At 35.9% G+C, this 12,318-nt stretch overlaps 1 protein-coding gene across 2 annotated transcripts in view; it reads left to right on the forward strand.

Annotated features, from left to right (window-relative positions):
* prune (prune exopolyphosphatase) overlaps positions 1-12,318 on the forward strand; it is a 48,858-nt gene that overhangs the window by 20,987 nt on the left and 15,553 nt on the right. For both annotated transcript variants that reach the window (XM_039750432.1, XM_039750422.1), the window contains exon 2: positions 12,196-12,300. In XM_039750432.1, coding sequence (XP_039606366.1) covers positions 12,262-12,300 — 39 coding nt within the window. In that variant the 5' untranslated portion in view covers positions 12,196-12,261. The remainder of the gene's footprint in view (positions 1-12,195; positions 12,301-12,318) is intronic.

The raw sequence follows: 12,318 nt of genomic DNA on the forward strand, positions 1-12,318 counted from the left end.
ATTGAAAAGAGCAGTACAACGACTGTTTTTCAGGGATTCTAAAATAAAAAAAATAATGTTAAATTGACAGGTTTGATTTCACAAAAAAGTTGGGACAAATCTACAATAGGAGGTATTGATTGGGAAAAGTCCTATTTCTATTTACAGACTTTAAAAAAAACAATTTATATTTAAGGACTCCAATTATATGTCTGTTTTAAAGTGTGTATTATTTATTTTTTGTATACTTTTTATAACTTATTTTTTTTCTTTAATTTTAGTAACTTTTTTCTTTGCATACTTCTTTGACATCTTGTAAAACACTTTGAACTACATTGTTTGTATGAAAATGTGTTATAGAAATAATTGTGGTATTACTCTTAGAACATCGATGGCTGGTAGAGTGAGTGCAGTTGTAAATCCAAATGCTTTGTAATTTGGTATGGTTGTGTCATATTTGCCCAAGTGCTCAAAATGCACATAGGCAATAATCACTTTATATTTTCCTAGAGCTGTGTTCACACTAATTCTAACCAAGAAAAAGTAATGCTGACATTAAGTATAAATGTACCCTAAACTGCTACTGGACTTGGTAAACAATAGAAAAACATGTAAAAGATACTTAAAACAAGGGGGTGTTATTAAAGAATTTCGTAGAATTAATTTAATTTTTTTCATATGTAGAACTAAAAAAGTGTACATTTTGATTGTTTAACAACTGTACAATCAATCAGTAGAGGACTGAGTGAAATTTTGCTCAGTAATTTATTTTGAAAACTGGACATTAATTGTGGTCTTAGATGTTCTATTTATTGCATACTGAAATATGCAACCTTGACAATTGTTTTTCAATACCTGAAAATGGTTAAATGAGTACATATTTTTTAAAATAAAACTTTTATATGTCAGTTATTCTGCCCTGTTGAGCATCAAGTCAAGGTGTATTTAACCTGCCTGTTATATCTTGGCACTTTGGACACATATATTATTTATAAGCCCTGCCAGGCTGATTACTCTCCTGAATCTTTGTTTTCACCTAGTTGCTTAAAGAGCAGGGATTAATATTGCTGTAAGCCACTAATTTTCAAATGACTATATGTATGAAGAGATAAATTAATGTAGGCTGTAATCAAGCATGTAAAATACAAAACATATACATTTTGTAGTGCTTTAAGACTAGCTTATGGTATGTGTTTGGTAACTGACAAGTTGAAACTTTAGATGAGGATAGAAAAGGTTGATTATTCAGGCCAAACCTAATTGAGAGTTGCAATAAGAAGCAAACATTGCACGGCTGTACACCAGTATAGCTACTGACATATGGTGCTTTACTTTAAAAGGCACAGAAGAGAGTAAACATGAGGGTAATGGAAAAATACCTGTTAAATGGGGGTTATCACTGTTATTGCTGTTTTTAAAGCATGACTCTACCCTAATGTCTTTAAACAGTTGATAAGAGAGATGTGCTGGATAATACATTCAAATGCTGGACACTTCCGGCTTTGCTTCTTCATGCCTCATTAGAGATGATTAATCAGCACACCAGTGACAGATGACTTACTGAAGAAAATGTTATATTTCATCCATTAAACAGATAGTGTACAAATGGATTTTAAAACATTGGCATTACCAGTAACTTGACATGTAAATCCTGGCTGAAAATAAATAGTTTTAAAATCTGCAAATTAATGAAATTAACTATTTTAGATTATAAATTAACATACATTTTTGTTAAACATTGAATTGCCAACATAACTGGAATAGAGCTTAAAAAGTCATTAACAGCAGGCCTGCAAAGCACATAAAAGTAACGTATTGTGGTAAAAGTTAATAATTCTGGTGCTGGTTAAATAAAACTAGACTAAACCCCATTAACACTAGACAAAGTTTCCTGTGATTCACTTACTTCACATATATCTCATGTTAGTGTTCACTTCACTTGGTGCTTGGTGCACCACTTCACTTGGTGCTTTACTCACACTCCATGTTACTTGGAACTAATTGACTTGCCATCTGTTTCAAGGGAGCATTGGAATGACAACTCCCTGGTTTGTGCAGCCCACAATCTAGGAATCATTTTTGACTCTAACATGTCATTTAAAGAGCATATTATAAAGTTGTCCAAATCGTGTTTCTTCCATCTTAAAAATGTTGGGAAATTAAAGAGCTTTCTAAATAAACAGGATACTGAGAAATTAATTCATGCATTTATTTCTAGTTGGATTGACTGTGCTACAATGTGGTGTTCACTGGATGTTCAAACTGTTCTTTATACAGCATCCAGTTAATCCAAAATGCTGCTGCAAGAATTATTACAAGAACAAGAAAGTATGAACATATAACTCCAGTTCTTAAATCCTTACACTGACTCCTGGTTAGGTTGACAGATTTCAAAATCCTCCTTTTAACATATAAAGCATTAAATGGCTAAGGTCCGGCTTACTTGTCTGAACTTATCATGACTTACAAAGCAGAGTGCACATTAAGATCTCAAGATGCCGGTCTGCTTATGATTCTAAGGATTAATAAAATAACAGTAGGAGGTCGAGCTTTTAGTTACAGGGCCACTAAACTGTGGAATGGTCTGCCTGCTACTATAACAGATGCCCCTTCGGTCTCAGCCTTTAAATCCTGGCTGAAGACTCACTACTTCAGTTTAGCATATCCTGACTAGAGCTGCTGATTAACCGTACATACTGCATCTCTGTTGTTAGTCATTAGCACTAAAAGATAAGTAACATGATAGTTATAATTTGATACTAACCCTCACCTATTCCGTTTCTCTTCTCGGTACTCAAATGTGGCACTCAGTGCCACGGCCCACCTGCCAAGTTGTTTTGCCTGCCTAAGGTAAAGTCATCCCTGATGGAGGATCGCAGGAATCGTGGGGTAGAGGGGTCCTTTCATCGGATTGGCTGGCCCAGCAATGTTTCAGCTGTGAAATGGCCAAATGGGGGAGGCAGCTTGATGGCTGAGGTCTCCAGGACTTTAAACAAATCCAAATCATACTATGTGATACCATCTACTGTTCAATTCTGGTCCGTAATTGTAAAATTTTTATTTTTATACTCTATTGAGGATTTGTTCTGATCTGTGTATTGTATTGTATTGACCCCCTTCTTTTTGACACCCACTGCACGCCCAACCTACCTGGAAAGGGGCTCTTTTGAACTGCCTTTTCCAAGGTTTCTTCCATTTTTTCCCTACAAGGGTTTTTTGGAGTTTTCCCTTGTCTTCTTAGAGAGTCGAGGCTGGGTGGCTGTCAAGAGGCAGGGCCCATTGCGGCACTTCTTGTGTAATTTTGGACTATACAAAAATAAATTGTATTGTATTGTATGTTAGGCTGGATTTAAATTTCCATTTGTCTAGTGCAGGGAAAAGCCAAAATATGTACTTGCAAAAGTGCTCTTGCTAATTCAGTTCTTAAACATAAATTAAATTTTGCTGATATACAAAGATTTACAAAGACTGACTCTAACAGCGACTGATGAGATTTAAATGCATGGCATTTAAATTAGAAGTCAGACAGGAAGAGACAGAACAGATGGGCAGAAATTATGTCAGGCAGAGCAGTTAATGGGAGGATCCAAAAATGAGGTTGACTGAACCGGAAGTCAGGTTTCAGGAAGTCCTCTTTTTTGAGGATCTGCAGATGAAGAAGAACAGGCAATACTGCACTTCACCAACACCTCTCTGGACACACCCCTTTGCTCAGTTAAGACCTTTGACTGCCTCCCAAGCGTACGTGTGTGACACCATATTCTGATGTCACATTTTTGAAAGTGACATAGTTTATATAAAAGAGAGTTTGGTAGTGACATTACATATTTCTAGTTCTTGGCAGCACATAGAGAAGCCTATGCATGAACAACAAAATGTACTTAGGTCAAACCTGTTAGAAACATCTGCTATTTTCAACAGTATTGCCTATGTTTCTCCTTTCCTTTAGACTAATTTATTGGGCACACCAACTAGAATGGGCCCATGGTGTTCCTGTTTCCCTTTTGTTTTTTTTGTCATTTTTTAATGTGAGGAACAGCCAAAATTCACCTTCTCCTAAAGTATGAGAGCAATTGGCTTTTTTATAGCACTGTCACTTTTAGCTGGAGCAGTGATATTAGACAGCTGCATGCTATCTTGGTCTTTGAACTGGAAAGAAATGTGGCCTTAACGCAGTTCACAGTAAAGATGCCATTGGAAAGAAAAAATACTTTCTCTCATTGGGTCAGTTTTATGTAAGCCTTAACATTATTGTACCTTGCACAACACAACATGTATTTTTGTCAAATGTTATATTTTAGGATCACCCTCACTAAATTAAATTAATTTTCTTTGGCTCAATTATGTTTTTGGTAGGTCTTGTAGTATTAATTGTCACCCCATGCCACCACTGATTTGTGCTATTTCTTGAGAAATGTCTTTGCTTATTCAAGTTACTGCTTTGAATTGAAAAAAATCCAAGGACATTTTGCTTCAGAGTTTATTCTTGAACAGACATTGCAGTCAACTGTGATTTAAAGTAAAAGATTTTAAGCAGTAAAAACATGACACCTGTCTAAACATTTTATAATACAGGTGAAACTTTGCCTCATTTGTGGCCTGCAAACAGCATGCTCCTTTTATCTTGCCCCCAAGAATGTATCTCAGACATCCCCTGAAGGCAGGATTTCATTTGCATGCCTTTTGATAAATTTTATTCATTTACCTGGTGGGCCATGACTGTATGACCTTTCCCTTTCTGTCTTTTGAGCACCTGCACTTTCACCGGGCTCCTCCATTCATTTTGAACATTTTTAAAATCAATTCATTTAACTTTCATTGCTTAATATACAGTAAACACTGCACCAGCTGAAAAATTCAATAGAGCTTAACATATGGAAGTATGGATTGAAGCATGACACTCATGCACAGTAGAATGCTATAGTGAGTGGCTGATGGTGATGAGTGAACCTCACAGTCTTCACTTTCTGTGAATTCAGCAAAATCATGCAAATGTTTGTGAACTTTGTCAGACTCCACAAAATGCATTGAAGTCAATGGGGAAAGAGAAACTAAACTTTTTTGAGTGGATTATATAGCTGCAATTGCCTTTTAAGTATCCCTGAGAGCTATGCAAGAGACTGCCAACTATGCTGGACCGATTATTGAGATCAAAAATGTGATCAGAGCTGTGAGGGAGCGGTGCTAACCACTGCTCCACTGTTCCTCAAACAACGAAACTCACTGACAAAATGTATACCACAAACAAAATACAACAAATGCCAAAAAACTAACAATAAGTATATAAAATATAGGTCATTCCACCCACAGAGTTCCAAGCTTGGGGCACACATTGGCCATGCCATGAAGTGGCAGCATTGGAGCGGCTTGTTTCATTGTTTAAAGTTGTGGCTCTAGGTCCATCTGGAACATCTTTTTTGTTTCCCATATATCTGTGTAGGTGCTCCACACTTTTTTCTTCCATCAAGAAGAAACACCTTGTATATAGTAATAAATCATTTGTTATTATTATTTCACATGGTCTCCTATGTTTTCTGTTCAAGGGAGGGGGAGGGCTCCTTTAAGGCTTGTTTTGAGATTGTAGCTGGGCACATGACTAATTTGTGGTGCTTCTGGGAACAGTGTTATAATGCCTGTCTGTCTGTCCATAGAATTCGTTATGATCAGCTAATAAATTCCTAACTTTTACGGCCTTGGGACCCAGTTTTACCTTTTTAAATTCACTGACGACCCACAGACAGCAATTGAAGAGTGGTTCTCCCTTCATGTAGATAGATAGATAGATAGATAGATAGATAGATAGATAGATACTTTATTAATCCCAAGGGGAAATTCACATAATCCAGCAGCAGTATACTGATACAAAGAAACAATATTAAATTAAATAGTAATAAAAATGAAAAGAATTAAAATAAAATTAATGTTCGCATTTACTCCGGGTGGAATTGAAGAGTCGCATAGTGTGGGGGAGGAACGATCTCCTCAGTCTGTCAGTGGAGCAGGACAGTGACAAAAGTCTGTCACTGAAGCTACTCCTCTGCCTGGAGATGATCCTGTTAAGTGGATGCAGTGGATTCTTCATGATTGACAGGAGTTTGCTTAGTGCCCGTCGCTCTGCCACAGATGTTAAACTGTCCAACTTTAATCCTACAATGGAGCCTGCCTTCTTAACAAGTTTGTCATGGCGTGAGGCGTCTTTCATCTTTATGCTGCCACCCCAGCACAGCACCGCGTAGAAGAGGGCACTCGCCACAACCGTCTGGTAGAACATCTGCAGCATCTTACTGCAGATGTTGAAGGATGCCAACCTTCTCAGAAAGTATAGTCTGCTCTGAGCTTTCTTACATAGAGCATCAGTATTGGCAGTCCAGTCCAATTTGTCATCCAGCTGCACTCCCAGATATTTATAGGTATGCACCCTCTGCACACAGTCACCTCTGATGATCACAGGGTCCATGAGGGGCCTGGGCCTCCTAAAATCCACCACCAGCTCCTTGGTCTTGCTGGTGTTAAGGTGTAAGTGGTTTGAGTCGCACCATTTAACAAAGTCTAACGAGTGCAATCTGAAGAACAGCTTTCAAGGAGTTCCCCCTTGGGGAAATGAGTGCAGTTAGAAATGGGGAAAATATCTTTTAAGACTGTTGATCATTTCGGGGGACCTTAGTAGCTGAAGTGGCTTTTTTTATCTGCAGGTGTGTTTGCCACCCAAGGACAGCCACTCAGAACCCAGTATATTTGTTGCAAAGAACGTTTCGGCGTATTTCGTCAGTCAACACTAGTGGCTAATAAAATTTGGTAAATATGCTTGAAAGTTGTTTGGATTATTGGAGCAGCTCCAGTAGAAAAGAGATGCATGCCTTTTCCACAAATCACTCCCTGCCTGCCTAAACATGTATTTAAATGGCAAAATTATTGTACATTTGGAATTTTTTTAAATTATTGGTGAAACATTGTATAGACAACCTTTATTATCATGCAAATACAATAAGTACTGTGCACTTGGTAACAATGTTCTTTCCTTTTTTAAGCTTATTTTCCTTTGCTTTGCACATACTAATTTGCCTAACTTTATTTAAAAACAAATCATTTTATTTTCCTATAGTAGTCTTTTTTTTCCTTTATATATCATTTAGGTTACAAAATAAAGGTACTGCATAATGGTTTAGGTATGAGATTCTACATTACTTTTGACAAATGATGTAATTCTGGCTTTCAGTCATCATCACGGCTACGACAAACTACGAACAAACATGATGGTAAAGTAAAATAAGGATGAAAATTAATACATCTATTTTTGATGCGTATACATACTTTATTAGTTATGTGTCTCTAATTTTTTTTGCAACATGTGTAATTTTTAAATCAGTAATGATGCCTTCTTGTTCTAACACATCTGACTTAACTTGAGATTAATTCAGTTAATTGATATTTGCCATTACCTTTGTGATATCTAGATAACCATGTTTGTATAAAGATGTTGGGAGTATTTCAGTATTTATTAAAATTAATAATACTGTTTTAATATGTAGTCAACATTAGATACAAATTATTTTAACAAATTTGAATTTCAATTAAAAATTTTCAGTTTACTGTAACTGTAATTCTAGTAACTGAAATAACTAACTTGCTTTTTTAGCCAGTTTTTTTCAAATGTTAGAAGCGGTTCTTTATAAAATAGTAGCATTTCATCTCTATCACAGATCAGTCTGTTTTTCTAATTCTTGAATCTGTACTGAAAAGTTCTTCACCAACCACACTGGTACACAGTGCTGACATACAGTAAGCTTTCGTGCTAAAGTAGCTAAGGAAGGAAACCAGGCTATATTGCTTACTTAGCAGTGGAGAACACTGTCTGATCTTGGGATATTACATTCAGCTACTGTAGGTATGTTTGCACTGTGTGTTCATGTTTATTGTCACATTTACAAACATGTAGTAGAATGTTTTCTCACAATAGTGACAATTCTACACTCCCAACAAAAGGCACACACTTAATTGCTTGCACTGTTTGTGCTTTTTTTTTTGTATTATCAGTATTTCTTTACTTTCTTTGCTTGCTGTGTCTGTATAGCATGACATATTTACTGTATGATTTGAAACACTTCTTTAATGAGACACAGGTGAAAACTATAGCTTCAAAGAAGTTGACATTTGAAAACGGAATGCATCACAAAAATGGCATTCTCTGTATGCACAATATGACTTAAACAGAACATGTTCAGAAATTTTATTCTAAAGTCAGAAACTGTTAGATTTACTCTGACAAAAGGTTTTTTTCTTAATGAAGCAATAGTTGTGCATACATCATGCATTAAGTGCATGGCGCTTCACAAGGTAGGCTATGAGACACTGTAAAAGCCATTTGCTAGTTAGTTAGGTTATGTTAAATTGATTTAAATTGATTTTTACTTATGTTAAAATGTTTGCCTATATGTTAGTGCATAGTCTATGGCAGGTTCTATCATAACCTCCACAAGCTAAACTATAAATGGAATATTCTAATTATTTCTTGTCCCTCTGACTACAGGTTAGTCCCAGTTTACAATATGTTCTGCCTTGCAGTTGATCAGGCATGGAGGGCAAACTGTTTCAAACCATACTGTACATACTTACAGAATGTACCGAATATATTAAGTGAAGACAGTTTATGTTTGCCATAGAGAAATAACACAACTTTTAAGTATAGAAAGTAACTGAAGTTTAACACTAGAAATAGAAGTTTGTAGCAGAAATCTTTTTTTTTTTTCTTTTTTAACTTTCTTCTGAAATGTTGTGATTTTTTTTCCTTTTTTAAAATTTTCAGTAAACTTTTAAAATTAACTTTATTGGACTGAGACATTTATTTTGTTACACGTTTGACTCACACTGGATCCTACCTTGCCAACTCAGTAGCTGCTTGATTTTGGGAACCAATAAAAAACACAGCTACAGACAGCAAGAGTCTTTGTGTGATTTACAAATGAAATTTTTGGTCTGCCTCACAAACGAGCCTTACCCCCAGGAAGACTGTCCCCAAACACAAAACAGAGGTCAAAATGAGGCCCAGGCTTCTTAAATGTTCAAAATATACAAAAATGCCCTTCAAGGAGGGGATTTCTGTAAGCCCCTAGCTGAAGATCAAAAACAAAACAATGTTCCTTAATGAAATAATTAGAAGAAACACAAATAATGGCAAGGTAAGAGAGAAAGGCAAAAATAATGAAAAATGGTTTGCCTAAAACCCTAGTCTTGTGAGGCCAGTCATGATTCTCAAACGAGATTTATACCTGAGGACAAAAACATTTGTAGTGAATAGCAAAATCCACTGCTGAAATGGCCCTGTCTGCATGGTTTCTTATTCAATTCCTCCTGTCCATGCACTTTAAACCCTGGGGTTTTAGAGAGAACAAAAGAAACTGAAAAAAAGACTTCATTCTGACAGAAAATAATAGGCTATAATTTAAAGAAACAAATATTGGATTTCATAAATATCAAAATACAATGCTTGAATTTTAGTGTATTGCAGGCATGGGAATCCCCCCTAGTGCAAAAACAAATGAAAGGTTTATTATCTAGGGGGAATTTCAGTACAGGGGTTATAAATAATAATATTTCATGAACTACCTAATTTAGTTTAGCAGGTGCACATTCTAAATTTATTTTCTAATATTTTCTGTCCAGTAACAGAAAAATACAACTTATAACCCATGCTAAATATACAGATTCATACATTATTATACATGTATTGTAGAATTAGTGAATTTGAAAGAAAATTCAGGATATTTCCATTTAAACTGTTAAAAGCAGTTTTTTAACAACATGCTTTTAAAATATCAGTAGTCAATGAACCAATCTATTAGGTTTGTAACATTTGCTTTTGTAAGATTTATATTTCCTGCATCATTAACTGGTTAAAAAATACTACTAAAAAGTGATATTTAACAGATTAGTCAAATTTCAAATGTCCGAAATTCATGGTGCTTTAATTTTCCAAATCTGCCCCTCCTTTTGTACATTTCCCAACTTTAAAGCTTCCTGTGTGAAATCAAACTTGTCAGTTTTTCATTAATCCTTTATTTCAGAACTCCCTCATAACAGCCTTTGTTTTGCTGTTTTCACGTATTTTATGAAAGTTATCAGACTTTGTTATTGCTTATTTATGCCTTTGTACAAATCCAGAATTAGAAAATTACTTGGGCTGTTGTTACCTGTAAACAATAAGTTTATAACTATGAAACACCATTAATTTCTTCATGTACCATTCAAATATAAGGCATGTGTACGTTCACTTATAGATTATACTTTTAAATATTAGTTTGCCTTCAAAAGCCAAATGAATGACACCAATTCAGTGTTTACGGATTTGTATTTAGCAATGAAGTATGCTGTTTATCTTGTCCTACTAATTGTATGTTTTGACAATTATGCATCTCTTTTAACGTAGTACATACTATTTTAATAGAGAAATGTGGTTTGCCTTTCGAAGCAATTAAACACTTAATAAATTTTATTTTGGTAATAACAAATAAAGCAGCAAAGCCAGTTCATTTGAGTCTTGCCTCAGCGTTTACTTGCTACAACTATTCTTCGCATTGCCAGTCCTGCCACAGTAACTGTGAATGTGTGTAAGGTCCTCCCACAAACCTGAGCTAACTGTACTGGTTAGAAGATAGACGCTTGGGCTGATGTGATTGTTTAAAAGTGTTCATTTAAATCAGAGAATGAACACAAAGCCTCTGTTCCCTCCTCTGGAGCCTCATGTATAAACGGTACGAACGTTTCCATGCTTAAACCGCGATGTATAAAGCCTAAACTTGGCGTAAAGCCACTCACATTTTCACGGTAGCTCCAACCCTGGCATATGCAAGTTCTCCACTCGGTTTTGCAAACTGGCAGCACCCAGCGTCAAAGCAATGCTACTGTTCCAATGTGGTTTCCCTTTCTTTTTTAGAGCCACATCCCTGAATTTTATTTATAAATACACTGAAATTAACCGCATACTGTTTATTAGTTTAATGCATCTGATTGTAATTAACCTGTAACAATATAATGGTCCACAGAATAGTCAAACTATTCTAAATACCATAGCTGCTTTAGCATTGTTACTCTCACTGCATCTTTTTCTTCTTTCAGCTGCTCCTGTTAGGGGTTGCCACAGCGGATCATCTTCTTCCATATTACTCTCACTGCACCACTCGGAGTGTTTATATCACTGTATCTGAGTGGGGAATTACAGCTCTACAGCAGCTGACTGGAAAGAGAATTATTGGTATACAGCATCTAGCACACGCTGCCTCAGCCATGCTGTCTGTTAAACTGCTCTCATACGGCAAACGCTTCAGAGAATTTCCTTGCGGTTCAGAAACAGTTTCATCCCAAGAACTATAAGTGCACTCAATCAGTCCATCAATTGCTCGTTGTAGAATGCTGTGTACTTATAAGTACAATTACCTCGCTGTAAACTTGCGATACAGTTATAATATTGCACAACCACTGTATAAAACGTGTATTTACATATGATAACAATATCATTTGTAAGATGAAATTCAGCAAAATATGTTTATTATATTATACAGGTAAAACTTTAACTTCATTTAAATAATCTATATTGTTAATAATTAAACATGTGAGAGCACCATGCCGCAACGCTTGCGAGGAGCTGGTGCTCCGTTCACGGATTGTTCCTACCTCGTGCTGTATTCTTGCTGGGGCTGGCACGACAAGGGAAGGACAGATGGATGGAATAATTAAACATGTACTACGAAGATATTTCAATGTTCCTTAAAAGTTTTGAAGAATCTGCGTTCTAAGCTTACAGATGGCTTACAGAGAAAGTTGGCGTTCGCATAGATTTATGCATCTGGATTTTTTTGTGCGTAAGCACATTTCCGCTTTTGTCCGTACGCCATGTTATAGTGTGAATACTACACACGTCGTTATGCATGAGGCGCGTGGACATTGTTTTCAATAACAATTAAACTTGTTATCCCTTCATCCATCTCCTCTTACAAATGTGTGATAGTGCAAGTTAAGTGGTTACACCTGATTTGATCAGTAATGTTATTTTTGCACTCCAAGCACGCAAATACCTGTTTCAGAGTTAATTTTATAAACGAATGAAAGTGACAATAATGCAAGCTTGTCTGTGTGCTTTTTTTTAGATAGCAAGTACAGTATAATTTCTTCACAGTAAAATCTTGATTTTAATTTTGAATTTAATTTTGAATTTTTCCACAGCGTAGTAAGCGTAGTGCCTCTGAAATACATGTGGTTCTTGGAAATGAAGCATGTGACCTGGATTCCATGGTGTCAGCAATAGCCCTTGCCTGTTTTCTAGCCAAGGTATGTTCACACTTATAT

The sequence above is a fragment of the Polypterus senegalus genome, chromosome 1, assembly GCF_016835505.1.
Source record: "Polypterus senegalus isolate Bchr_013 chromosome 1, ASM1683550v1, whole genome shotgun sequence".
Classification (NCBI taxonomy): Eukaryota; Metazoa; Chordata; class Cladistia; order Polypteriformes; family Polypteridae; genus Polypterus; species Polypterus senegalus.